This window comes from Aricia agestis, chromosome 5, assembly GCF_905147365.1.
Source record: "Aricia agestis chromosome 5, ilAriAges1.1, whole genome shotgun sequence".
NCBI classification, from domain to species: Eukaryota; Metazoa; Arthropoda; class Insecta; order Lepidoptera; family Lycaenidae; genus Aricia; species Aricia agestis.
Window position 1 is genome coordinate 8661100 of NC_056410.1, and position 26920 is coordinate 8688019.

Here is a 26920-nt window from a genome sequence, read left to right on the forward strand (position 1 = left end):
ATTATATTTTTATAAATATTTTCTTTGAACCAAGTTCACATTCATAGGCGTTACATAGAATGTTTGTTACAATTTTACTAGTTTTTTTAACACGCTTTTATAAGCTTCGGCTGTATCATGTAAACTGTATAATATGTATGTAACGGAATATTTGAACACCATTTTTACCTATATCCAGTATAAATAAATTAGACTATTTATTCGAAACTTTGCATACGTAGTAAGCCAACGACAATGCAATTTTATTTGTTTTTTTTTTTAATGAATTCGAATAAAAGCGTATTTCTCTTCTTTTTTTGAACTTTTATTTATTTAATATTATAGGTTTACGTTATAACAATGAAAAGGAAATTTTGTTTTATTGTACTTTATTATGTAAGTATAACTATCATTTCCAATTGCTGAGCTCATCCAAGTACGCCAAAAATACCGGATTACCGCCCAACTGGTGAATCTGGAAAAAAAAAAGTTTGGTATACATTACAAATATAATATATACTTAAACCAGCCCATTCATGTTGAAGCATGCCTCAGTTTTTTTGTAATAAAAGTTGGCCCACAGTCGTTTAAAATAGGTATATCATAAGAATTTAGATAGTGTAACAGTAGGAATGTGACGAATGAAATGAATGGTCGGCTTGGTTGGTTATATTGTCAACCTTTTTAGTCCAATCACCTTAGGCCAAATTAGGAGCAAATCTCGGAAAATCTAGATACCCAGTATGTACTTTCAGTTGATCTCAAGTAATTCTCCGACCACGCGCTCTACGCCCTCTATTTTGAAAACAGTTCAACCTTGAACTGTTTGCACCAAAAATGTTAAATAGAGAAGTTGTAGAGAATTTAATTTTCTATAACTTTCTTAATTATATAATAAACGCAAAACGCATAGAAAACGAAATATTTGCAAAAAAAGTATTAAAAAAAAACGATTTTTGTGACTTTTGAGCCCTAATTTTAAAAATTGCGACCATCCAATTATAATATTATGTGACTTTTGAGAACTGTTTTAGGATGCCAAACTACAAGTTTTTACGTGGTAATATACCGAGTATCTCGATTTTCCGAGGTCAACCCCCCTATAGTGACTGGGCTATTTGGGCTCAGTGCTTGTTCACTGGGGCAAAAATGAAAAATGGCACTATCGGACAATGGTTGGTCATTGGCTACCAAGAAAAAGCATAAACTGTTTAATTAATTGGTAATGAAATATTTAATAATACACATAATTTAACGCTTCATTACTAATAAGTTAATTTAGAAATACCGTGTACCTGTTCTCTCAAGTCAGCGTCGAGGTCGTGTAGAATCCGCCTGGTGTAGTCCAAACTGCCGACCTTCTCCAGCAGGGAGAGACAGTGCTGCTTGATTATACTGTCACTGGTGCGCTGAACTAGAATACCTGATATTATGTACCTGTTCTCTCAAGTCAGCGTCGAGGTCGTGTAGAGTCCGTCTGGTGTAGTCCAAACTGCCGACCTTCTCCAGCAGGGAGAGACAGTGCTGCTTGATTATACTGTCACTGGTGCGCTGAACTAGAATACCTGATATTATGTACCTGTTCTCTCAAGTCAGCGTCGAGGTCGTGTAGAGTCCGTCTGGTGTAGTCCAAACTGCCGACCTTCTCCAGCAGGGAGAGACAGTGCTGCTTGATTCTGATGTCACTTGTGCGCTGTACTAGAATACCTGATATGTTTTTTAAGGACTTTTATTGTTTTTAAACAAAATAAAACTTATTCGGTTCGAAGCTACATTGAAATAAGATAACTTTATTACAAAAGGATACTCCTAATAGTCGGTCCCTCGCTGGAGTTGAGTCCGTGAATCATCGGAAAGGTAAACCGGCCTTCAGTGATGTCCTCGCAAAACATTACTTCGTGCAAATTCTGTAAAATTAAAAAGAAAAAGAAAAGATTAAGGGGTTGTTTCCAATGTCCTACTTTATTTTTTATTTTTTTTTTAATTTCGTTGCGGGTCGCAAGACAATTTTAGCATGTCCCTCGGGCTCCCTGGAATCATAATATCAAAGGGTTTTCGTGGTTGGATACCGCTGTCAATCCTGGCGACACAGGAGATACAGAGGTGGAGAATGTCGTGGGCCACCACCGAAAAAAAAAGGATTGTTTCACCTCACCACTTCCTGTTATGTGCCGGATAGGCTACCCACAACTTATCTGACAGATAAGTTGTGGATAGGCTACCTATCACTTATCAGGAAGTAGTGAAACAGGCCCTAAATAAAAATGTAAGAAGTCGCTAAATTATTTTACTATGCGAGGACCTTAGTGTAACTTACCTTAAATTCCTGCTCATGTGATTTCGTATCCAGTCCCTGAAAAAAAAAATTATTAGTTTTTGTACAAATCTGTGTGTAGAGAAGAAAATTCGGTCAGTTCCAAAGTTTTGCCCTCACACGTGGACGCTAGAAAATATTAAAAAAAATACCAAAAGCACATCATGTAAGGGCATGTATTGCGATCACACGGTGGCAAGGATGCCTCGAAGCGTCTTTCGTCATGCCCGGCTTACAATAATGTTCTACTTATACAGATATGTTACGTCCATACTATTTTCCGGCTTAAATCTCTTCCGAACAATTTTCAAATTCAAAATTGCAGACATTGACAAATTTGACAGATAAATGAAACAAAAGATACGAAAAACCATTTACATAAAAGAGACAGTTCTATTTTTAAACGTCGAATCGTATCGCTGTCTCTTTCTTCGCCTGAGCTATGACGAAAATTCGGTTTTTTCCAGATTGTTCGAAAAAATAATTGAAAATGTAAATAATCGAGGTATTTATTGCAATCAAGACATGTGGTAAGAGATTCCATGTGTTTTGTTTACTTTCGAGTTATAATAATTGGTACATTATCGAAACACGCACGACGTCATTTTCAATTTATTTAGGTAAGACAAGACGCGGCATGTTCGTGTCTGCGCTCGATGCAGACTAAACAACAGACGGCCCAATTGGGCCGTATTTGAAGCTTCACAACGCGCGCGGTAGTAACATATCTGGTTTGAGTATTTCATCATTGCCGGCTTATTAAGTGTCAACTTTTGTCGACAAAATATTTTTTAAAACCTTTACCGCGGGCTTTGAGCGCTGCGACCGAATGAAGAAATTCCGTAACGAAAAAAGCCTAATCCAACACACTTCACTCCGACCGGCACACGGCGTTGCCAGACTTCGGCACGCGTGCTCCGGTGTTTGTGTGCGTGCGACTAAACGTTTGCGAATTATAAGTGCATGTGTTGGTTAAAAAGAAAACTAGATCAAAATAGGTCCACCCGTTTGGATGCTATGATGCCACAGACAAACAGACAGACAGACACGTAAAACTTATAACACCCCTCTTTTTGGTCGGTTTAAAAAAATCTATGCAATAGCTAGACCACGACAGTCCCTGAGACCTGAGTGCTACACATATTTAAATTAATTGTCTACCTTCACATTAACGAGGTTGGCATACTCGTCTCGTATCTGGTAGTACACGCCGTAGGTGTTCATCAAATCGCTGTAAGTTCTTCGGTCCTTGCTGAACGACTGTATTATCCTCAAATTTAGCGTAAAGAATGAGTTCTCTGAAAAATTTATAACATTTTGTTTGATCGAGTAGATACTATCAGAGAAGTTGATAGGCAGAAGGCGGACCTACGTAATTTGGTTGCTTTATGTCTAACCCAGCCAAAAGATCATGGCTTTCATTGAATCCACATAACTCGACCAAATGAAGTAGGTCCGTCATCTGCCTATGAATCAATTTCTTCGATGGTACAATATTAATTGTACATTGTTCAGTATCCAAAAAAAAATAATATCTATGGAATTTTAACCTATCAACTCCCAAGCGGTCGGATTCGACCGCGTAAACAATAGATTTCCAAGAATCCGCAATCGAACGATAGGCCATTGATAAAATATTTGGGTGCTATTTAAACGGTTAGCAAAGTATTGGAATATTTGTGAGCAGAAATATGTAATTGGTAAGCTAAAATTGATAGTTGGACAGCAACTTGTGTTCAGCGAATATTTATAAATCAGTCTGCAATATAAGTATATCATTCTGAACAGCAGTTTTTTTTTGACAGCTGAGTATTTATCAAAGCTGCAATGAGTGGCCTATACTAAATTAAATTTTGGTAATGCACTCAGAGTAAGGTGCATTGGGGCAATATCGTAAAGTTTTTGGAAGAGTGAGTATATTGTGTCATTATTTCAAGTTTAGAAGACGAATTTGTATATATTGTTACCTATAACTGTAACATTTTAGTTATAATAAACATATTTCCATGTGAATTGTATATTTTTTAGTACAAAAGTATTTACGGATTCTGATATAACTACCCCTTTAAAATATAACCCTATTTCTTCTTTTCATGGGTAATTTCGAATACTCAAGGGGTAATTTCGAATATCAGCCGAAACACGACCTAATGTAATAATTCATTTAAGGCACATATTTATTTTTATTCTATTTTACCCCATACAAAAACATTGTGCATACAAGCCATAGAAGACACCAAACTAAGTTTTGTACCGAAAAATTTTCGAAATTACCCCATCGGGGATGCAGATGTCCTCAACATTTGGAGCAAAGAAATAAATAGAATAAGAACAATAAAAAAGCCAACGAAAGTGGTAGCTAACAGAGATAGAACTATTAACCTATCAATATACAGAAAATCAGCTGGTTAGGGGTCCGTTTTAGGGTGCCGTAGTCAACTAAGTTTTGTTGATTAGTGAACTAAAACGACTAAAACGGTACCCTAATAAGCTGTTTTTTTGTATAATGATAGGTTATTATAGTTATATAATTCAAGAGTAACCTTGTCCTACAAATAGAACAATGAACAATCCATATTTTAGGACCATCAAATCGGAATATTATATTATGTTGCGCACCCCTGCAAAAGACTATGAAAAAAATTTTGGGGAAATTTCGTTAACAAATTTACCCCACTGGGGTTATTTCGAATGTTTATTAAAAATCATAGCTAGAGCAACATAACCTATTCTTAGGAAAGCAAAAAACGTCAAAGCTTCTTTAAAACAAACAAAATATTACGTAACTTACCTAATTTCTGTGTAAAAAAATACGGGGTAATTTCGATAATTTCGATAATCCCAAAAAAATCATAAAATTGCACTTGGCGCGAAAAAATGAACTTAGCGCACATACACTGCCGGCTGACGGCTCGAGGGAAAGGAAGTGGGGGAGGTGATTAAATTGGCGTCTCGGTTAATGTAGCCAGAGCTCAAAATTGCTTTCTGTTTGGTAATTATTTGCCATTTTCGGAATATCCCCATTTTTTTTTTCTTCCGAAGTTACCCCAATGCACCTTATAAGCAAAAAATTCTGGATTTATTTTTTTGTTTTGGCGGGGGGCTGCACCCCCCGCCACCCCGCTTCGGTGTCAGTGGTAAGTAGGCCTCCTGTTAAGTCTTTATTAATTAATAAAATAAATAAATTAACAACGAAATGAAATAAAATATTGAAATTTCTCTGCTGACCGAATGTATAGGTAATCTTGCCGACCAAGTAATTATTCTGCCGGGGACTAGTGAAGTATTTAGCAGATACATAATAATACTCGCTGCCAGTTATGTGTTTAAATTGCTGACCATTGTCATGATTATTTACAGAACACGAATTGCAGCCTGATTTTAATTATTGCTAACAAAATCTTAAGTAATATGACAAAATGATTTATTAGCTGTTATTTCTTGCAAACGAAATTTTTTAATGGCATACGCAATTAATTACTTCTCAAAATATTTTTAATTGCATACTTACTCAATTTAACCATTTCCATATATTCGTTTTCTGTTGGACAAATAAAAGCGTCTCTCCAGTAGAGATCTAAAGCAATCCCATCTAGAGCTGACATCATTTCTTGGCAAAAATTATCAACAGCCTGAGTGAAATAAAATTATTTAAAAAACAGGTAAATAAATAAATAAATAAAATATTTATTCCAATTTTTTAACATTACACAACCAGAATAAACAAAAAAATACAAAAGAAAAAAATGTATAAGAGAGTGAGAGAAAAAGAAAAGGAAGCACTAGCTATCCTAAAATAAAAGTAACAAAAATTGCATATTTAAACAACATAAGACTATATAACTATATAATAATATTATAAATGCGAAAGTGTGTCTGTCTGTCTGTCCGTCTGTCTGTCTGTCTGTCTGTCTGTTACTCTTCACGCGCGAACCGCTGAACCGATTTTGCTGAAATTTGGCATGGAGATACTTTGAGTCCCGAGAAAGGACATAGGATAGTTTTTATCCCGAAAAAATGTACGGTTCCCGCGCGATAAACGAATTTTGGCGCAACGGAGTTGCGGGCGTCATCTAGTAAGACTATATTTATGGCAGTGCAATGCCAAAAAATAAGGAAAAGGGGACCGCTCAGTTAGGTTCGATAAAGCCTACTCTTAGATGAATGACCACTACTGTTGACCCTGAGTGTGTTTAAAGGACGCCGGAGAAGTGTTTGGTGTCATTTAAATATACTAGCGACAAAATAAATTAAGATTTACTATAAATTATTTACCAAGCATTTTTTTTAAATAACTATGTGTAGTTACCACGGTAGTTACTCGTACTGTGTACCCCAATACTGGAGGTACCTACCTAACGTAACTTAGCAATTCAATGAGGCAAAGTATATTAGGTTAAGCTCGGACAATATTTGTATAAATTTAAAAGATTTTAGGAATACTATTCCATCTTATAGTCAGTAAACCCGCGTAAGTATTTACCTCAGGGTTACCTAGGTCTGCAATCTTTTTAAGGGCGGCCATGAAGCAGAAAGTTGAGGCATTGGCTGCCCACGGGGTGCCGTAGATTCTGTGAGCGGACGGCAGATTCCGGCGAAACTGGGTTCCATCTTGTACGTCATCTAGTCTTGCGTATAAAATATAAAAAGTTGATGAATGATAATAAATAGAATTCACCAGTGATTCAAATATTACATCATACTGTTATGATTAGACCTTAGAAGTCTTAACAACTGCTGGTACTGTTACGTTGTTAAGACTTCTAAGGGTCAACCCACCACCACACGTCAACCACACCGCGTGGTCGGGCGTATATTTCGTATTGTAAATTAACTGAACTATTCACACGTACTACATTTTGCAGTCGTTGTCGACCACTTGTGTTATACCGACCACATCGCAACCACAAGCGAACCACATTTAAATGTACAATAATATATTGTAAGATGATTGTAAGCTGTTATCATTATAATAAGGTGTTATTATTATAATATTACCATATATTAAGTACTTACTTAAAACTTTTGTATGTAATACACAATGTGTTCTAATGACTCAACGCTACGAATTCACCATAATATGTTTTTAGTTTTATATTAAGTAATGGTACTTTAGGCTTGATTGTAAACTTATATTTAAGCATTTTTGTATAATGGCTGTTTGTTACCTAAATAAAATAAAAATATATATACCTACATAATATAATTATTTTTTAACAAAAATTAAAACCGACTTCCAAGGTAAAAACAACAAGAATATTAACTAAAAAGTTTTAAATAATTCTTTCTCTAATAGTGCCTTTTCCAGAATTCGTCAAAATCCCAACTATTATACTGTACATAATATTATTGTCTTCACTACTTTGAAGTCGGTACCAGCTAATTGAACCATGACTTCAGTCGATGTCAGAAATCAGAATATCTGAAATATTTGGGACTGGTACCGACTTCAAAGTAAAGAAGACTATAATATTATCATCATCATAATATTAATACGCGATCAAAAAACTTTGTAACCCTTTTTACGAAAAATGGGGAACGAAGGTGCATGAAATTTTGCACAGTTATAGTTTATATGGTGAAGGAGTGCATCGAGCTAATATTATTTTGAAATTATGCTTTTATCATACATTTTTTTAACAAAATAAAACATTACACACACTACAATTTCCTATGTGTGTGTACACATAGGAAACGACTGCTTTAGTTATTGTTCCGAGGAAACGACAGATTTTTGAGTGACAAGCCTATACATACTAATTATACTCTTTTATTTATGGTTGAAGTCTGTTGACAACAAGTTGACAAATTGAAAATGGATTATAGTTTTTTTATTGAATCTTAAGGTGGCTTTGGGATCTTTGCCGCGAGCGACCGCGACTTTATGACATAGGCGATAGGTTTCATTTTACTCTACCAACTAGCTTTTACGCCGCCGGCGGCGGCAGCGTGGGTCGCCACCAAAATGTCAGTAGAAAATGACACTTATATTATATATCATAAAGTAGCATTTTATTTTAATTTTCACCGGTCGCGGTCGCTCGCGGCAAAGATCCGAAAGCCACCTTAAGATACTTATAGACAATGCTTACACAGCCAGTCTGAGATCAGCTGAGTCCCAGAGACAAGAGTTGAAAAAAATATGATAAATCCTAATGTCGTTGAAACTAAGGTCGAATTTCGACCATTGGGCGATCCCTAGTGTACAGAAATAGTTGGGATTTTGACGAATTCTGAAAAAGGCACTATTAGTAAGTTCTGGAAAAGGCACTATGGCAAATGTGAAATGTCATTTCACATTTGCCATATCAAAACGTAAGAAATCGGGACGCCCCGCCACGCCGGACGGTAAAATTCCGTATAGTGCACAAACACCCTTAGAGAAAGAATAACTTTTTAGTTAATATTCTTATTGTTTTTACCTTGGAAGTCGGTTTTAATTTTTTGTTAAAAAATAATAATTTCATAATAATAATTCTTATTATGTTCATAATAATAATTCATTAATAATAATAATTCTTTTTAGTTATTTATATAATGGTAAACCAGCTATTTGACCGAGCTTTGCTCGGTATTCGATGAAAATGACATTTTCTGAAAATGATTCCTAGCTATATCGATTTATCGCCCCCGAAACCCCCTATACACTAAATTTCATGAAAGTCGTTGGAGCCGATTCCGAGATTCCAATTATATATATATATATATATATATATATATATATATATATATATATATATATATATATATATATATATATATATATACAAGAATTGCTCGTTTAAAGATATAAGATACATAAGTGTCAGTTGTAGATAGATATTATGATTTAGGTATGAAACTATCACATCTATTAACTGTAACTACTTGAATTACGTTGAATAAAATTTACATAGTAGCATATTATTATGCTTTCAGTTCTTAAAAAATGAAACTAAAGAGTCAGAAGTTCTCTAAGCACTTTCGGAACCATGGTATACCCGTGACAAAATCTTACTTGGTAGCTATACTTAGAATACTTCTAACTAAATCGAAATCACTCTAATATTAATATTATGTTTCCTTATAAATTTTGATGAGGAGCTCCCTATATAACACATGGATATCATTGTCAAATTGCCAACTTAGTAACCGTAGTACCAAAGTGGTACTTATAATAATATACTTTGAAAGAACAAAATAATTTTCAAAATCACTCGCAAAACTCGTCTCAATCTTAAAGATTATGAAAATTACTATAATAGGGCCATAATGCATGGTGCAATGTAAGTGATGATGATTATGATGAATATAAATTGCACGGTAGCATATACTTTCTGTTCTTAAAATAATATATAAGGAGTTAGGAGTTCTTTCAGTACCTACCTTCAGAACCATGATAAGTATATTTTGATGCAAAATCTTACTTTTTGGTAAGAAATGCTTAGTATAGGTACTTATAATAAAACCAAAATCACCATAATATATTTTCATATACATTTTGAGGAGTTTCCTTGATTACTCATGGATCCCATCTGGTCACCATTTTTATGAGCATGGTACCAAATTCGAGTCAAACCATATACAACACAAAAAGAATTTTGAAATTTGGACCACAAACGGCTGGGTAATCGTTGAACATACATTAAAAATAATACATACAGCCGAACGTATTACCTCCTCCTTTTTGGAAGTCGGTCAAAAAACCTTGACTAACTGATGATAACATAATTATCTACATAATATTATGAATAAAAATTACTATTTTAAAGCACAAATCAATAGACGTGATAGTTTTTCCGTAAACACAGTGAGTTTCCATTTACAGATTGTGGAACATACTAGGGCGAGCGAAAAGAATTGCTCGTTTAAAGATATAAGATAAAAATATGATTTCCTATAGCCGACAAATTGTATTGAAATTGGTTCAGTAGTTTTGCAGCCTTTTGAACAATCAAGGGAAAACTATTATTGTTTTGACACAGGTAACTCTATCAAGTGAGAAGGTGCAGATTCATAGGCAACGCGGCAGATGGCTTCCAACGTTATTTGGTCGCGTTTTGTCAAATCCAGCCGACAGGTCACGAATTATATTGAATTGACATAATCCGACCAAATGACGTAGGTCTGTCAACTGCCTATGAATAAGGCTGCAGTTCGACTGAAGCGGAGCGGAGCTTAGCGGTGCGCAGCGAAGATTTTGAGCATGGTGATTGCAATCACCATGCTCAAAATCTTCGCTGCGCTTCGCTGTCATTCCGCTGGAATAGCACGATTGGTCAATTCGGGCACCGCTAAGCTCCGCTCCGCTTCAGTGGAAACGCAGCCTTAATTTCTTCGATGGTACATACAACACAACTCCGTGCAACACGTAGTCCAAAGCTTCCCGGATTACTTGAAGTGTATCTTGAGGTACTTTCAGCCAATAGTTGAAAACGTCCGGTAACCATAGAAAATGTTTGTTACTGTTCGATTCCTTTATGTAGTTGATGGGCACTAAGTTTTTCTGAAAAGTATGATATAGTTCTCCATATAAAAGCTTTATTACTATCTACTACTATTATATAAATTCAGACACACCTTCGTATTAAATTTCACTTATTTGTAACATATGCTTGATTTACTAGAAACAACATCTAAACCATGTGTGCTTTTATAAATTTCAAGAATTTCCCTCGATTGCTTATACATCCCATCTGATCTGCCTCGATGTAAAAAAACTATGAAAAACACTAATAATACTAATAATAATGGTATACGTGGGAGAGCCATGCTTCGGCACGAATGGGCCGGCTCGACCGGAGAAATACCACGTTCTCACAGAAAACCGGCGTGAAACAGCGCTTGCGCTGTGTTTCGTCGAGTGAGTGAGTTTACCGGAGGCCCGATCCCCTACCCTATTCCCTTCCCTACCCTCCCCTATTCCCTTCCCTTCCCTACCCTACCCTATTACCCTATTCCCTCTTAACAGGCCGGCAACGCACCTGCAGCTCTTCTGATGCTGCGAGTGTCTATGGGCGACGGAAGTTGCTTTCCATCAGGTGACCCGTTTACTCGTTTGCCCCTTTATTTCATTTAAAAAAAAATAGAGTCATAATGAGATGTTGCAAGATGTAAGGGTAGAGACGATGATGATGATTAACCTAATGTGCCATTGTCTATACTCTATTACCATAATATGCCTTCAATTCTTAAAACACCGTCAAAACCCCCAAACATGACTTATTACTTAAGGAGGCCGGAGATCTGTTCACCACCTTCGAACCATGGTATATCTTGGTGCAAAATCTGACTTTTTAGTAAGATTTACTTGGAATACTTCATTATTTATCCGAAAGCACTATACGTTTCCATTTATAATACTTTAGAATTTAGATTATGAATCGAAATCACAATATCATCCAGATTAATGGGTTTTTGGTATAAATAGCGAAGAAAATATAAATAAAACATACATATAAATAAAATTGGAGTGTCTGTTTGTAATATTGAAAGAACCGTTTTTTACTACATGCATATGAATGTATATACGCTACATACACCAAAACAACATTTTTTACAATTTTTGTATGTCTGTCTGTCTGTTTGTTCCCGCTAATCTCTGAAATGGCTGGAGCGATTTTGACGGGACTTGTTTTGGCACATAGCTTATGTAGTAAGGCATAAGTTAGGCTACTTTTTAACCGACTTCCGAAAAGGAGGAGGATATATTTCTCTTTTTTTATATTGGTTCGCGGACAAGTCCGTCGTTTTTGGACCGATTTCCAAAATTCTTTTGTTGTTGTAGTAGCCCAAATTTGGAAACATGATCACAAAAGTGGTGATCTGATAATGCAATCCATGAGAAATCGACGGGACTCCTTAAAATGTATATGGAAACACTAGATGTCCCGCGCGGCTTCGCCCGCGTAAATTAGGAATTTTACAGAAACCGTACATTTTCCCATAAAAAATAGCTTATGTCCCTACTCCCTTCACTTGATCTACTCTATATTTGTGCTTAATATTGCCATAAAATATGCTCCAGTAGTTCGTAATTTCTAATATTTCCCCCGTTTTTCCCACATTTTCCTGCGTTTTTTCGGTCGTATTAGTCTTAGCGTGATAATATATAGCCTATAGTCTTACTCGATAAATGAGCTATCTAACACTGAAATAAGTTTTTAAATCGGACCTGACCTGAGATTATCGCGTTCAAGCAAACATACTCTTCAAGTTTATAATATTAGGTAGACCGTACAATTTTTTTTAATTATCGCTTGACAAACTCGAGTCTCGATCTAAAAGACTATGAAAAGTACCAATAACAGGGTCATTATAGGCTCATAAATCATAACCATGGGACGATGCATGAATATGCATGAAAATGATATAATTTATGGTAGTGATGATGATGATGATGAATGTAATTTGCACAGTAGCATATGCTTTCCGTTCTTAAAACAACACCGAAACTCCCAAACTTGTATCTATAAAGAATCAGGAGTTCTCTCAGCACCTTCCCTATGTAGCACAAATGCTATGTAAGATTTGACTTATACCGCTTTTGGTCATATTGCAGTGATGTAGCGGCAATTTACATTACAAACAGCCAAAAAGCGCCATATTACATAGCCAACTATATTTTTTCATTAAAAGCCGTGTAAAATTGCGCTGTAGACGTCTATACAGCGTTTTTACACAGCTGTCATATGGAAGCTCCCAATACAGCAATTTCTAGCCAAGTAAGTTCCATCTATACAGCTTTTCGCCAATTAGAAGTTATTAATATAGCCTAAAAGCCAATGAGTTTCTAAAATACTAGAGTAGCAATGTCTTACAAAAGATTCTCAGAAATGCGTAACCACTTTTTTGTTCAAAAGACAATGTCAAGTCATATATTCGTTATGTCATTCTGTATGTGAGATATGCCTGCAGGCATCTTCGAAGTGGCAACGCGTTGCTACCGTAAACTTCCAATCTAGTTACGTTAGTAACATAGAATATCATTGCTAAAAGCTATTAATATTTGCTGACCGCCATATAATTCACCTTTCATGACTGTTTTTCTTATGAATGCTGAGTAATTTGCTTTAAAGCAAATTTCTCAGATTTGACTTGAAATGTTATGTCAAGTCAAATCCAGCCGGTTTTTAGAAAATGCCCGGTTGAGTTCGGTCACTTTTGTTAAGTGAAAAACTTTTTAGTCACGCAGAAATAAACGGAATATAACAACTCGCAAAATATCTCGATGCCCTAGTGATGATGCATGGTGTGATGGTAGATGAATGTAATTTACATAGTAGCATATACTTTCAGTTTTTAAAATAACGCTGGAACCCCCAAACTTGTATCTATAAGGAATCCGGAGTTCTCTTAATATCTTCGGAACCATAGCATACCTTGGTGCAAAATCTTACTTTTTAGTAGCATAATATGCTTAGGATACTTCTCTTTAAAAAAATCACCATATGTTTCCATATAAATTTTGAGGAGTTTCCTCGATTACTTATAGATTCCACCATCAAGTCACCAGTTTTGTAAACATGGTACCAAATTGGAGCAAAACCCTATACAACAAAAGAAAAATTTTGAAAATTGGTTCAAAAACGACGGAGTAATCGTTGAACATACAAAAATAAAAATATCCACAACCGAACGTATAACCCTGGATTTGATGTTAAATCGTACAAATTTGCGATTTATTATCGGTGACTGACGAATTCTGCATGAAGAAATCCTAAATCCTAATAGTAATATCCAATTTGATTATGCATATTATGTGCATATTTCGGTCTTTTTTCGTGCATATTTGTCTGTCATCATTTGACTTTATTTTAATTTATTTTTTTATCTGAGGTCGAATTTCGACCATTGGGCGATCTCTAGTATATTTTAATTTTTAATACTTACACGTCTATCTGCCGAACTCAGAGTGGAACATTATTTACTTAAATGCACTGATCTCCATTATACAAGTACGCTGGATCTATGATACCCACTTTTTTTTGTGCCATTTGAAGCGGACAGAGAACTAAATTTGACATAACCATTGGTAGCCATGTATTTATTTTAATTCTCTATGGCTTAATCGTTCGAATTGTTTTCGTGTTTTAAAGTGTTTTAAAATTGGTTCAAAAACGACGGAGTAATCGTTGAACATACAAAAATAAAAATATCCACAACCGAACGTATAACCTCCTCCTTTTTGGTAGTCAGTTAAAAAGCAAAATATTGTAAATAGATACTTAGATTTAATTCTCAATAGCTTGTTGTAGTAATATTATCAAAGAATTTACCGTTATAAATCCTATTTATATCGTTATAATAGGATTCTTTGTGATTTGAAATAAATGGTTATTATTATAACGTTTACCGTTATTAAATTCAACTTTTAACGTTATTTCTAGTATCGGGTTTTTCATACTGTTATCTATAGTTTTTTTTTTTATAAACGTTACGATACGATATTACGATATTTGAAGACCGGTGTAGAGACCTTTAATTGGTTTTGATGGAGTGCAATCTGTCAAAATTTTTGCTTATTTCATTACCAATAGCAATTTAGAGGTATCTTACAGATCTAAAAAAAGCGAACTACATCGTTTTCAGTCTCGAATTAGCTTCGTATATGAGTAATCGTCACTTTTTGCAATTTAAGTCGCATCGCCATATTTTTTGACATTCTTATTTTATGAATTACCGATTTTAAAGTTTAATTTCGGTTACGCCTAATAATAACTTGTTTTTAACAGTGGTTTTTGTTAACCGAATAGGTATTTAGAATTTTAGGAAACTTAATTTCAGCTTTTAGTGACAAATAAAAAATAAAATATTTAAATAAATATGTTTTAATTATTAATACAATTTATGAAACCATCGAAAATTAGAAGCGCATTAAAAATTTACTTATAATTCATAGATACAATAAAACTTAATTTGCATATAAAATTAGGCTCATATTATAGCGAGTAACAATTTTCATAAAATATATGTAATACGTCAATGTTTTAAAAATAATTTAATTCTGTAGTCGCCATATTATATTTATAGTCGTGTGATATTTCAGATTTTTATTATCTATGTTTTTTGGTAACGTGAAAGCGACCTAAATGACAAAAACTTCTTAGCAAAGCTACTTACATCGTTTCTATATATGTAGTAATGATTTGCTATATAAAGTGTGCCCAATTTGGTCATATAGAGCTTGTATATCATAGCAAATGGCGATGTAAAAAACGTACCCACAGACGCTACTCAGCAATTTTGTGCTACCTGGGTCCGAACCACGGTATACCAGGTATACCTCGGTGCAAAATCTTACTTGTTGGTAGCATATGCTTAGAATACTTCTCACGAAACCGAAGTCACCACATGTTTCCCTATAAATTTTGAGGAGTTCCCTCGATTACTTATGGATCCTTCATCAGATCACCACTTTTGTGAATATAATACCAAATTGGGATGATACCTACCCTATATATCAAAAGAAAAATTTTGAAAATCGGTTAACAAACGGCGGAGTAATCGTTGAACATAAGAAAACGAACATAACACCTCCCCTATTTCGAAAGTCGGTTAAAATTGTAGCCTATGTGTTATTCTGATATATAAGCTATATTATTGTAAAGTTTCATTAAAATCCGTTCAGCAGTTTTTGCGTGAAAGAGTAACAAACATCCATACATCCACACATCCATACATCCTAACAAACTTTCGCCTTTATAATATTAGTAGGACTAGTAGGATAGGAAGCAGGATGTGTAGTAGTGTAGTAGCGATTTTATATTTTTTTGAAGGATTTAAAGCTTAAACTACCAAACTAGAATAAGAATTTGCGCCAAAGTACACCCTGGTTCCGAAGGTGCTGTACAGAAGTCTTGAATCCTTATAAATAAATGTTCGGCAATTTTGGCGTTATTGCAACAACTAAAAGCATAATATTATTATGTCAATGTGTCAATAATACTAATCATCATCATCACTATATAATTATACCATGAATCATCACAGTATTATCAAAAATCTTGCCTTTGATTATATTATTGTTCCACCGTTTGTTGACTGATTTTCAAAACTCTTTTGTTGCTATTTAGTGTTTATAGGTATAGGTACAATGCTTACGGAAATGGTGATCTGATACTGAAATTTGTGAGATATAGAGGGAACTCCTGGATATTTTTTGGGACTCACATAGACGTGTCAACTATTTCTGTATTCAATCTTTATAATTTTTATAAAGATTGAATACAGAAATATATATATATATATATATATATATAAAAAGACGAACATATAACCTCAGAAGTCGGTTAAAAATGTATTCAAATGAGGAACGAGACCCCCCAGGGGACCGCGACACACACATTAAAAAAATACTGAATTAGATAGTACTTACATTGAACATTGTATTTTTATTCGTCTTTGGAACATTATAAACTCTTTTGCTTTCTGTCGACACGTGTCTGCCAAAGCTACACTTTCGAATTGATTTAAAAAATAATAAGTTTGAAACATTCATTGTAGAAGAATTGGTCAGAAGTCACCGCCCGTAAGATACTGGAGTAGAATTGCGATTAAACTGCTTCAAAGAAAAAAGGTACTTTAACTATTATTACAATTATAGGTACTTATATGGAAAATTCTTAGACCTTTAAAAGGAAATGTGCATAATTATGGATTTACATTATGCTGTTAATCTTTTACTTTATTTGTATCTTATGTAAACTATGAGTAAACATGTTTACTACACGGACGTAAAAAAAGTACGGACGTAACCTTCTCTAATCACGAGTGAAGCCTAGTTATGGCCGCCCGTGTAGGACGTGTGCGTGATATGAGGGTTGCCATATAAATCATAAATTTCCCTACTTTTAAATTTTGTAAACTCAGACAAGTTAAATGTATTTTTTATACTTAAACATATTTTTATGTTTTTTTCGCTTCAGAAATGTAAGCGGCTGTTAAAGATGTCATAATGAAAATATTATTTTTATGACACTATAGATAGAAAAAAAACACATATTACGTACAGAGAAGTATATTATTTACATAACATTATTAGTAATAATGATTATGTACAAACATTTACAATAATAAAATTACTACTAGCTATTTGACCGAGCTTTGCTCGGTATTCGATAAAACACGAATAAAATGACATTTTCAAAAAATAATTCCGAGCTAGACAGTTTTATCGCCACCGAAACCTATATAAGAAACCTGTATACGAAAAGATATAAGATACTTAAGTCCCATAACCCGTTTCATCAAACAATCAAGTAATGTTAAATAAATAATGGCTTGTTAAATCAGTTAACGGCCTGTTAGAGCTATCGAGAGTTCTACCATGCGCTAACGTCAAATCAAATCACCTAACATGGTGTTAAATTTATTCCTGGTCTAGAGGTCCATTCAATATTTTCATTCCTACTAGGTCTCAATGACGCTCGGGTGACTACACCAATAGCACCTTCCCTCCCCTACTACCGAAGGAAATCTAAGACAACAATTTTATTAATGGACGCTTCACACCACGTCAGTCTGACCCCGTGCTAAGTACCTGAAGGACTTGTGTTACGGGTACCAGACAACGGAAATATATTTAATACTGTTATACTATACATATATTTAAGATTTTTATTATATGATACACATATTTAATACACACCCATGACCCAGGAACTCTGAAAACTTTTTGTTCCGTCGGCAGGATTCGAACCCGCGACCCCCGGCTTGAGCCACCGACAGCCCACCCACTGAGCCACAGAGGTCGTCAAACAACAGTTATATCCACTTTTGTAAATTAAGAAATTAATAGGGGTGTAGGTAGACTATTTTTAGGAAATATATTTATTTTACAGATGTACCATCAAGGAAGTTGATTCCTATGCATCTGACAGACCAACGTTATTTGGTCGAATACTTATGTCAATTCAATGTTAATTGTGATCTGTCGGCTGGGTTTGACGTAACGCAACCAAACTACTTATGTCCCCGATTTGCATAGGAATCAACTTCTCTGATAGTACATAAGTATTTTGTTACACCTAAAAATATGTATAAAAAATAAATACACTCTTATTTCAATTAAAAAAATCACTTATTAAATATAAAAAAATATTATAAAGTTATTAAGTAAAATATGTCCATTTTCGGTAATTCTATAATACAAACTCTCAAAAAAACAATAATTTGTATTAGATTTCGTTTACTGTCTACACTCCTATTATTGTATTCCTGCCTAATTACTGGTCAATAGTATGCTAAATACTTACATGACACTAATAAAAGGCAATAAAATTAATTATTTGATTATTTAAAAATAATTTAAAATTTTCCCCGGTTTGGGGAAAATTTCCCCACTTTGTTATGGACATTACTGACCTGTTGAAGTTGAATTAATATTTACATTATTTTATCAAAATACTTTAAAAATATGTTATCTTACCTATGAAATATTATTCCTTGATGTTTTTTGTGTAAGGTTGTATTGTTCTTGCACCATTTTACAACACAAGATGGCATATTTATTTTTATTTATGAATGACAAAGATGTGTCACCGCGATGCAGTCTAATTGCGTAATGGCGGTACGATCGGCTTATTACAGTGCGAGTGTTTGTGCAAGATGTGTACATATGATCGCCTGGGCTTATTAAGGGTGCTTCACTCATTTCTTAATGGCGATCCGTCCGTACTTTTTTTACGTCCGTGGTTTACTAATAGTCAATGCTGGATAAAATACGGTTTTAAATAATAGTTAATAGTTGATTTGAAGCACATTAAATAAAAAATATGACACTTTTTACTTTTGTTAATAAATACTTGACTTACTTTTAATGTTAGCTACTACTTATTAAAGTACATCATCATAATATCCTCGTCGGACGTTAAAAATTAGCATGAAAATTCCTAATTAATATACAGTAAGGTTTTTAAAATATTTTGACTAACTTTTTACATAATATATGCAAACTTTGTATAGGTACTAATCTAATTACTCGACATTGGATTATAATATGCATTAATATATTTACACACTATTTACATAATATGCACTGCTACTTTTTAAGCGATAGTGCATATTTTGGTACTTTTTCATTGATTGTGCATATTTCAATAGTAAAGTATTATGCAATCGTAATCTCCAAACTAGGTATTATCAGTATTATGATATACACCGAGGCTATGAAACAGAGGTATGATACATCAAAATACTCCAAAACATAGACCTTAAGGCCCAGTAGTCCCTAAAATTAGCAAGTCGATGTCTGTCAGTACGAATATCGACGTATAAGACATTAAAATAACATTCATATCAGCGCGCCTTGTACAGTGGCGGATACGCGCTCGCCGCGTAGCTTGATAATAGGAAATAGGAGAAAAAACCTTTTGTTTTTAGTATTACACAAATAAAAAAAATCAAATCGTTTAGCTTAGGTTACGACAAATGTACTACATTTTTTGTTTAGAAAGTGTGTAATTTAGCCATAAATTGATTTAATTATGAAAAACAGCGTTATAACAGTCATCTTTGAGATTTTTTTTCTATCGGGCAGAATTTATCAAATTGTGTACTGATGTATAGTCTGTCAAGAAAGTGAAGAAATTAAAAAGAGGCAACATCGTCGTGTCATCTCTTTCTAATTAATCTAAGAAAAAAGGGATGACACTACGATGTTGCCACTTTTTAATTTCTTCACTTTCTTGACAGACCCTTTGCGTATAGGAAATTTTCTCAATTTTAAAACGGTACTTTTTTATACTTAAATAATGACATTTTAAACATTAAAAAACACATTTTACGTAGTTGCGACAACTACAGCGCCTTAAAGACTTCCGCAATACACCCGATACAATATTATGTTCTTAGAAACAAATATTTCTTTGCAGAGAACTAATTTTTGGTTTGTATAAAAAACTAAAACCCTGGATTTGATGTTAAATCGTGCAAATTTGCGATTTATTAACGGTGACTGACGAATTCTGCATGAAGAAATCCTAAATCCTAATAGTAATATCCAATTTGATTATGCATATTATGTGCATATTTCGGTCTTTTTTCGTGCATATTTGTCTGTCATCATTTGACTTTATTTTAATTTATTTTTTTATCTGAGGTCGAATTTCGACCATTGGGCGATCTCTAGTATATTTTAATTTTTAATACTTACACGTCTATCTGCCGAACTCAGAGTGGAACATTATTTACTTAAATGCACTGATCTCCATTATACAAGTACGCTGGATCTATGATACCCACTTTTTTTTGTGCCATTTGAAGCGGAATCAGCGCCCCCATTATAAGGACAGAGAACTAAATTTGACATAACCATTGGTAACCATGTATTTATTTTAATTCTCTATGTCTTAATCGTTCGAATTGTTTTCGTGTTTTTAAAGTGTTTTAAAAGGTTTTACGCGATTAAGTAATATATAAATAAGTGTTGGTAGTTCATAGTTAAACTATGAAAGGGTGTATGTTATGTAAAACACGGTACAAAAAGGGATGTGGGGTTACATTTCACAAGTAAGTGATTTTAACAGCTCATTTCTACGATATTAAACTTTTATTGATAATATAGGCACTTAAAAATGTGGCACTAATCTTATTATACCGTATTCACCACATATTTACCTTAGTTTTACCGATTTTTGATAAACAATAAAATTCAATAGTGCTGGAGTTTTCTGTCGATAAAACTTATCGATAGGTATCTATACTTAATAATTGTATTGAAATCTCCGATAACCGATTTTTATTATCAAATACATATTATGCTCTTAAAATAATTCACAGGTTTCCGTCTGACGAAGGAAGACTGGAATTATGGTTGAAAAAAATTAAAAAGCCTGGTTGGCGTCCGAAAATTGCTATTACCGCTTGCCGTTACTATTTGAAGTGCACAAACGTTCTGTGTGAAAATCAATGGTAGCTTTGACCATTTGATCGTGATTATGTTTGGAAAAGCTATTTCAGCGTCTAATCTTTCTTGACAGACTGTAACTGTGTAACGGTAACTAATAAAATATAATGTTAAAGTATCGCACATATATTTTTATTATTTATATAAATACCTTACCTACTCCACCCTAATAAAAAAATATATTCAAACGTTCCATATTTATTTATGGATCGCATTATCCAATTAGTTAATTTCCCTCGCACTTCTGCAATCAGCGCCAAAATGGCGAAAATCAAATGAGATAAAGTAAATCGATAAAAATTGGCTTGCTACATGCATAAATAAATATGAAACTTTTATATTATTACTAGACTTTCCGCGCGGCTTCCCTCACGTAAATATCTAATTACACAGACAAATTGGTCCACAAAAAATAGCCTATATAATCCTTCACGTTATACATTCCCCCGCTTTTTCCACATTTTCCTCTATTTCTTAGCTCCTATTAGTCTCAGCGCGATAAAATATTTAAAATGGGCTGTCTAACACTGAAATAATTGTTCAAATTGGACCAGCAGTTCCTGAGATTAGAGCGTTCACACAAACAAACTCTTCCGCTTTATAATATTATATGATGAGATTAGTTAGGGTCTAATCACACAGAACACTTATTCAGCTTTAATACGATACACTATAGCGCTACTTTGATAATATTAGAAAATACAATACAACAAAGTTTTCGTTAGAAGCTTATCTTCAGTTTTGTTTTTAGTTTTTCGTAGTGCTAACTGCTAAAAATAAATGGATTATAGATAGGTACTGCTACTTCACGTTATCTACGTATGAAATCATTGTTAATTTATTACGCCTATCTAAATTACGGAGAGGAAGTCTGTAATCTTTAATGCAAATATGTAGCGTTTGTATTATTAAATTTAATATTTTGTCCTAATGGTCGATTATCTGAATCTGGAAACATTTCATCGATAATAGAAAAGACAGTTGTAAATCACTAGTATTAGTTCCAAATACTCCCACTACTGCTATCAGCGCCAATATGGCGACATGATGGCAACTTTCAAACGTTATTTTTACGTCAAATTTATTTCATAGGAACTAATAATGGGGGAGCTGATTCCGCTTCAAATAGGCACAAAAAATAGCTGTCATTTCAAAGGGCATCATCAGTCCAGCGTACTTGTATAATGGAGGTCAGTGCTTAAATGTAATTAATTTTAAAATTTGACATAAGCCTTATACATTATCTGTCAAACTCAATGTCTCTGAATGCGGCAGTTACCTTTTTTGCGCCGAGAAAATGCTTTTAAGCATCTTGCGGAGGTCTCCGCAGGTATGTGGGTCTCTGCTGCGTCCGAAGATGGTGGTGGACCGGGTGGACGGTTACTTACCAAAAACTCGGCGGTACTCTACTATGCGCCTGGGGCGGGCCGCGGGATCGGGAATAAAAACGGATTATAACCGTCGGTCCGCGACACCTGGCTGGCTACCGCGCGCTCAACCACTGAGCTACAGAGATCATATAAATAAGACAAAAATATCTCTTTCTTATGTAAAACGTAATAAGGAAAATGGTGCTGCGAACTGGTATTACCAATACAAAACTTGTAGTTGATTGCCACTTACAGTTCCTGCACGATCCCTGAATGTTGCTAATCACAGAAAACCGGCGTGAAACAGCGCTTGCGCTGTGTTTCGCCGAGTGAGTGAGTTTACTGGAGGCCCAATCCCCTACCCTATTCCCTTCCCTACCCGCCCCTATTCCCTTCCCTTCCCTAAACTCCCCTATTAGCATATACCCTCTTAAAATGCCGGCAACGCACCTGCAGCTCTTCTGATGCTGCGAGTGTCCATGGGCGACGGAAGTTGCATTCCATCAGGTGACCCGTTTGCTCGTTTGCCCCCTTATTTCATAAAAAAAAAAAAAACGCCTACCATAATATCATAATAATATGAACTTTACATAGAATTATGGACTTCCGGAATTAGTTAACGATCAAAATAATTACGGATGTGTACTTATGGTTATATTATACTTACAGGGAAACAGATTCATGGACAGATGGTGGACCTGCGTAATTTATTCGGATTATGTCTAGGCCAGCCGACAGATCACAAGAATTGACATAACTCGACCAAATGTTCTATGTCCGCCACCTGCGTGTAAATCTATGATGGTACAAAATATCTGGGTGCACGGTAGTGCACTCGCCGAGACCAGCCAATCGAAGCGCAAGGGCACTACCTACCTTTTCTCGAAGTGTTTCGTCGTTTTTTTGAACCCTCATAGAGTGGGTTTCCGATGTACCAGCTAATTCATATTCTCAGAATATGATATCAATAATAGACTTATCAAACATACAAAGTCTCAATTGATAAATTTAATCGATCTCACGGTTTTTATGAGAAAAAACCTTTAAATAAGTACTTTCAAGAACCAAATTCCAAAACGAACTGAAATCCCACCAAAAACAATTCTTGTGAAATGTTGTTGAGACGACCACATAAGGTTTACCCTGTGAATAAGATATGAGATCTCATGTAAAGCCTTTTGAATCTACACGGCCTAACTCTATTGACCCTAACTTAAACAAATTCTACAAACAAGTAAATATTACCGATGTATGGCTTCGCCGTTTCGCTACCATTGCGTAGAAGCTTGGCTCTACATGAGATCTCATATCTTTTTCACAGGGTAAACCTTATGTGGTCGTCTCGGCAACATTTTACAAGAATTGTTTTTGGTGGGATAAAGTTTAACAAAGTAGACAATACTATTTACTTAATAATTAAATAAATAAATAAAATCCCAAGCAATGATGAAAAACTAAAAGCAGATATGTTACTACCGCGCGCGTTGTGAAGCTTCAAATACGGCCCAATTGGCCCGTCTGTTATTTAGTCTGCATCGAGCGCAGTCACCAACGTGCCGCGTCTTGTCTTACCTAAATAAATTGAAAATGACGTCGTGCGTGTATCGAAAATGTAACAATTATGACTCGAAAGTAAACAAAACACATGGAATCTCTTACCACATGTCTTTATTGCAATAAATATCTCGATTATTTACATTTTCAATTATTTTTCGAACAATCTGGTAAAAATCGAATTTTCGTCATAGCTCAGGCGAAGAAAGAGACAGCGATACGATTCGACGTTTAAAAATAGAACTGTCTCTTTTATGTAAATGGTTTTTCGTATCTTTTGTTTCACTTATCTGTCAAATTTGTCAATGTTTGCAATTTTGAATTTGAAAATTGTTCGGAAGAGATTTAAGCCGGAAAATAGTATGGACGTAACATATCTGTATAGGTAGAATATCATTGATCCCAAGTAACAAAGTTCTCCTATAGTGGCTAGTGCACAGTTTATAGGCTTGCAGGACTAGTAACTCTCTCTTTGGTTCCAGGTTTTACTCCAAGCTTATAACAGGTTACACGGAGTTCGTTTGGATTTGTAGTAGACGGTTCTTATAAGTTGACTTATAGTCGTGTATAGAACGAGACTATTAAGGCGCAGCAAAGGCTAAGATGGCCTATACAAGTGTTTTAAAGGTGTAAATATACTTGGTCCGTGTGGCTGTAGACTGTGGCTTGCTCCAGTCAGTTACACTTGAAATAGACTACAAGAAGTAATTATAAATCCGCTATAAGGTCATACGCCAGTAATAGTAATTTATAGAACGCACTTAGAAGACAGATATCTAAAAAGCTTATTGAAGCTACCCGAGACCCCAGAGCCGGGAGCTACCTGGCACAGCGGATAGCAATTGCCATCCAACGTGGCAATGCTGTCAGCTTGCTGGGCACTCTGCCAGATGGGGACGACCTGGGGAAGTTTTTCTTTTTGTAGCTTTATACTTTAATTTTGTATATATTTGTATATTTTAGATTGTATTTTTTAGTGCTTAGATTGTCCTCTGTATCTTAGTTAATGTGCTTATTATATATTTACCCTTAATATTTTAATGTTGTGAGAATAAACACTTTATGTGCTAATTATAAGTGAATTAGTTCTACAGTGGTTTCTTCCTAGAGAAAGTGTACTTGATATTATTGTGGGCTCTCGAATGCTGTTATAGTCTTAATTTCTATATAAAGGTTTCTTGAAAACTATTAGTGTCTAAAGAATAAGAATAAGAAACATTTATTTTGCACATCACACAATACAATATTTACAAACAGACATAAAGCATTTTTCGTGAAGTCCATCTAAGCTTTTACAAATTTATCGCACCTTCATGGCAATTGTCTTAGTAATAAGGTCCCCTTTTTACCCTTTGGGTACGGAACCCTAAAAATTTTAGTAGATAAGTAGTAGGTAAACCGTTAACCGTACTTACATTTGACATTGTATTTTCATTCTTCTGTAGAACATTATGAACACTTTTACTCTCCGTGCGCATGAGTCTGCCAAAGCTACACGTCATTCGAATTGGCTGTGCCATTAATAATTTTGCAACATTCATCGTAAAAAAATTGGTCTGAAAACACTTTCTGTAAGAAACTGACAGTATCTATATAGTTGCAACTTAAATGTAATAAGAGCGACAGCACTTAGTTAACAATTTTAATTAGGTATCTACCTATACAAGGAAAATCTTTAGGCATTTACATAATATTATAATTTACTTATTATAAACATAAATAAAATATAGGGTGTGCAGAGAACTACTAGCCTACTACCTTATATCATCTACGATAACGTAAATAATAATTATAGGTAAGTAATATTATATTATATTATAGAGCAACTAGCTGTCCCGGTAAACGTTATTTTGCCTTATAAAGTATAGATGTTCCGCACGGCTTCGCCCGCGCCATTTAGGAATATCATGGAAACCGTACATTTTTCCGAAAAAAAAACCTATGTCCTTTCACGTGATCTATTCTTCATGTGTTCCGAATAACATAAAAATTGCTCCAGTAGTTTCTTAAGACTTTTTTATTTTAACTGATAATTATAATAATAAGTAATAATTGCTATAAACAAGGTTGGTCTGAAATATTTTTTTTGTAAAATGTACTAAACAAAGTTGAAGAGTGATAATAAACCTTTTCAAAAATTTTTCTCCCTTTCTTATAACTTTTTACATTTTTAATTTAGGGTAAAAAGTTATATAAACATATTTGTAGGTAATTTGCAACAAATTATGTTCTTAAAATTTTTTTGTAAGACGTAGACGTATAGTTTCCGAGATATCACGAAAATAGTGTTGTCACCCCTTTTTTCAAGATGGCGGCCGGGGGACAAGAGTGGCGACCCCACAAACTTGAGGTTAAGCTTCTATTGACCCCCCAACATATTCCAAAAATAAAATTGCGTCCTCTAATAAATGCAAAGCAAATGTATCATTTCAATAGACTAATATAGCCTCTGAGCAAAACCGCGGACAGATAGACAGACAGACAGACAGACAGAAAGACAGACAGACAGACAGACAGACAGACAGACAGACAGACAGACAGACAGACAGACAGACAGACAGACAGACAGACAGACAGACAGACGGACAGACGGACAGACGGACAGTCGGACAGACGGACAGCCGGACGGACAGACCGAAACTATAAGGGTCCCTTGTTCACTACGGAACCCTAAAAATATGTCTTACATAATATGTAAGTAGATAGGTATTTATACTAAACAAACTTAAATATACTTACTCACTGAAAAGTAATAAATAATATCGATCTAAAATAAAACTAATTTGAATATTATGTCTTAACAAAATGACGTGTTGT

At 34.5% G+C, this 26920-nt stretch overlaps 1 protein-coding gene across 2 annotated transcripts; it reads right to left on the reverse strand.

Annotated features, from left to right (window-relative positions):
• Positions 1 to 375: 375 nt before the first annotated feature.
• Positions 376 to 25658, reverse strand: LOC121727265 (geranylgeranyl pyrophosphate synthase-like). Of its 2 annotated transcripts, XM_042114992.1 has the most exons (9): positions 25519 to 25658; positions 10624 to 10778; positions 6777 to 6921; positions 5805 to 5925; positions 3455 to 3591; positions 2297 to 2332; positions 1787 to 1886; positions 1559 to 1686; positions 376 to 454 (listed from the first exon to the last, which is right to left on the reverse strand). In XM_042114992.1, the coding sequence occupies exons 1-9, from the start codon at positions 25642 to 25644 to the stop codon at positions 389 to 391; spliced, it is 1014 nt and encodes a 337-aa protein (XP_041970926.1). In that variant the 5' UTR covers positions 25645 to 25658; the 3' UTR covers positions 376 to 388. The 2 variants fall into 2 exon arrangements, with proteins under 2 accessions (XP_041970926.1, XP_041970927.1); XM_042114993.1 differs by lacking the exons at positions 10624 to 10778; positions 25519 to 25658 and adding an exon at positions 9950 to 10002 and having other exon boundaries at positions 6777 to 6916.
• Positions 25659 to 26920: the final 1262 nt, after the last annotated feature.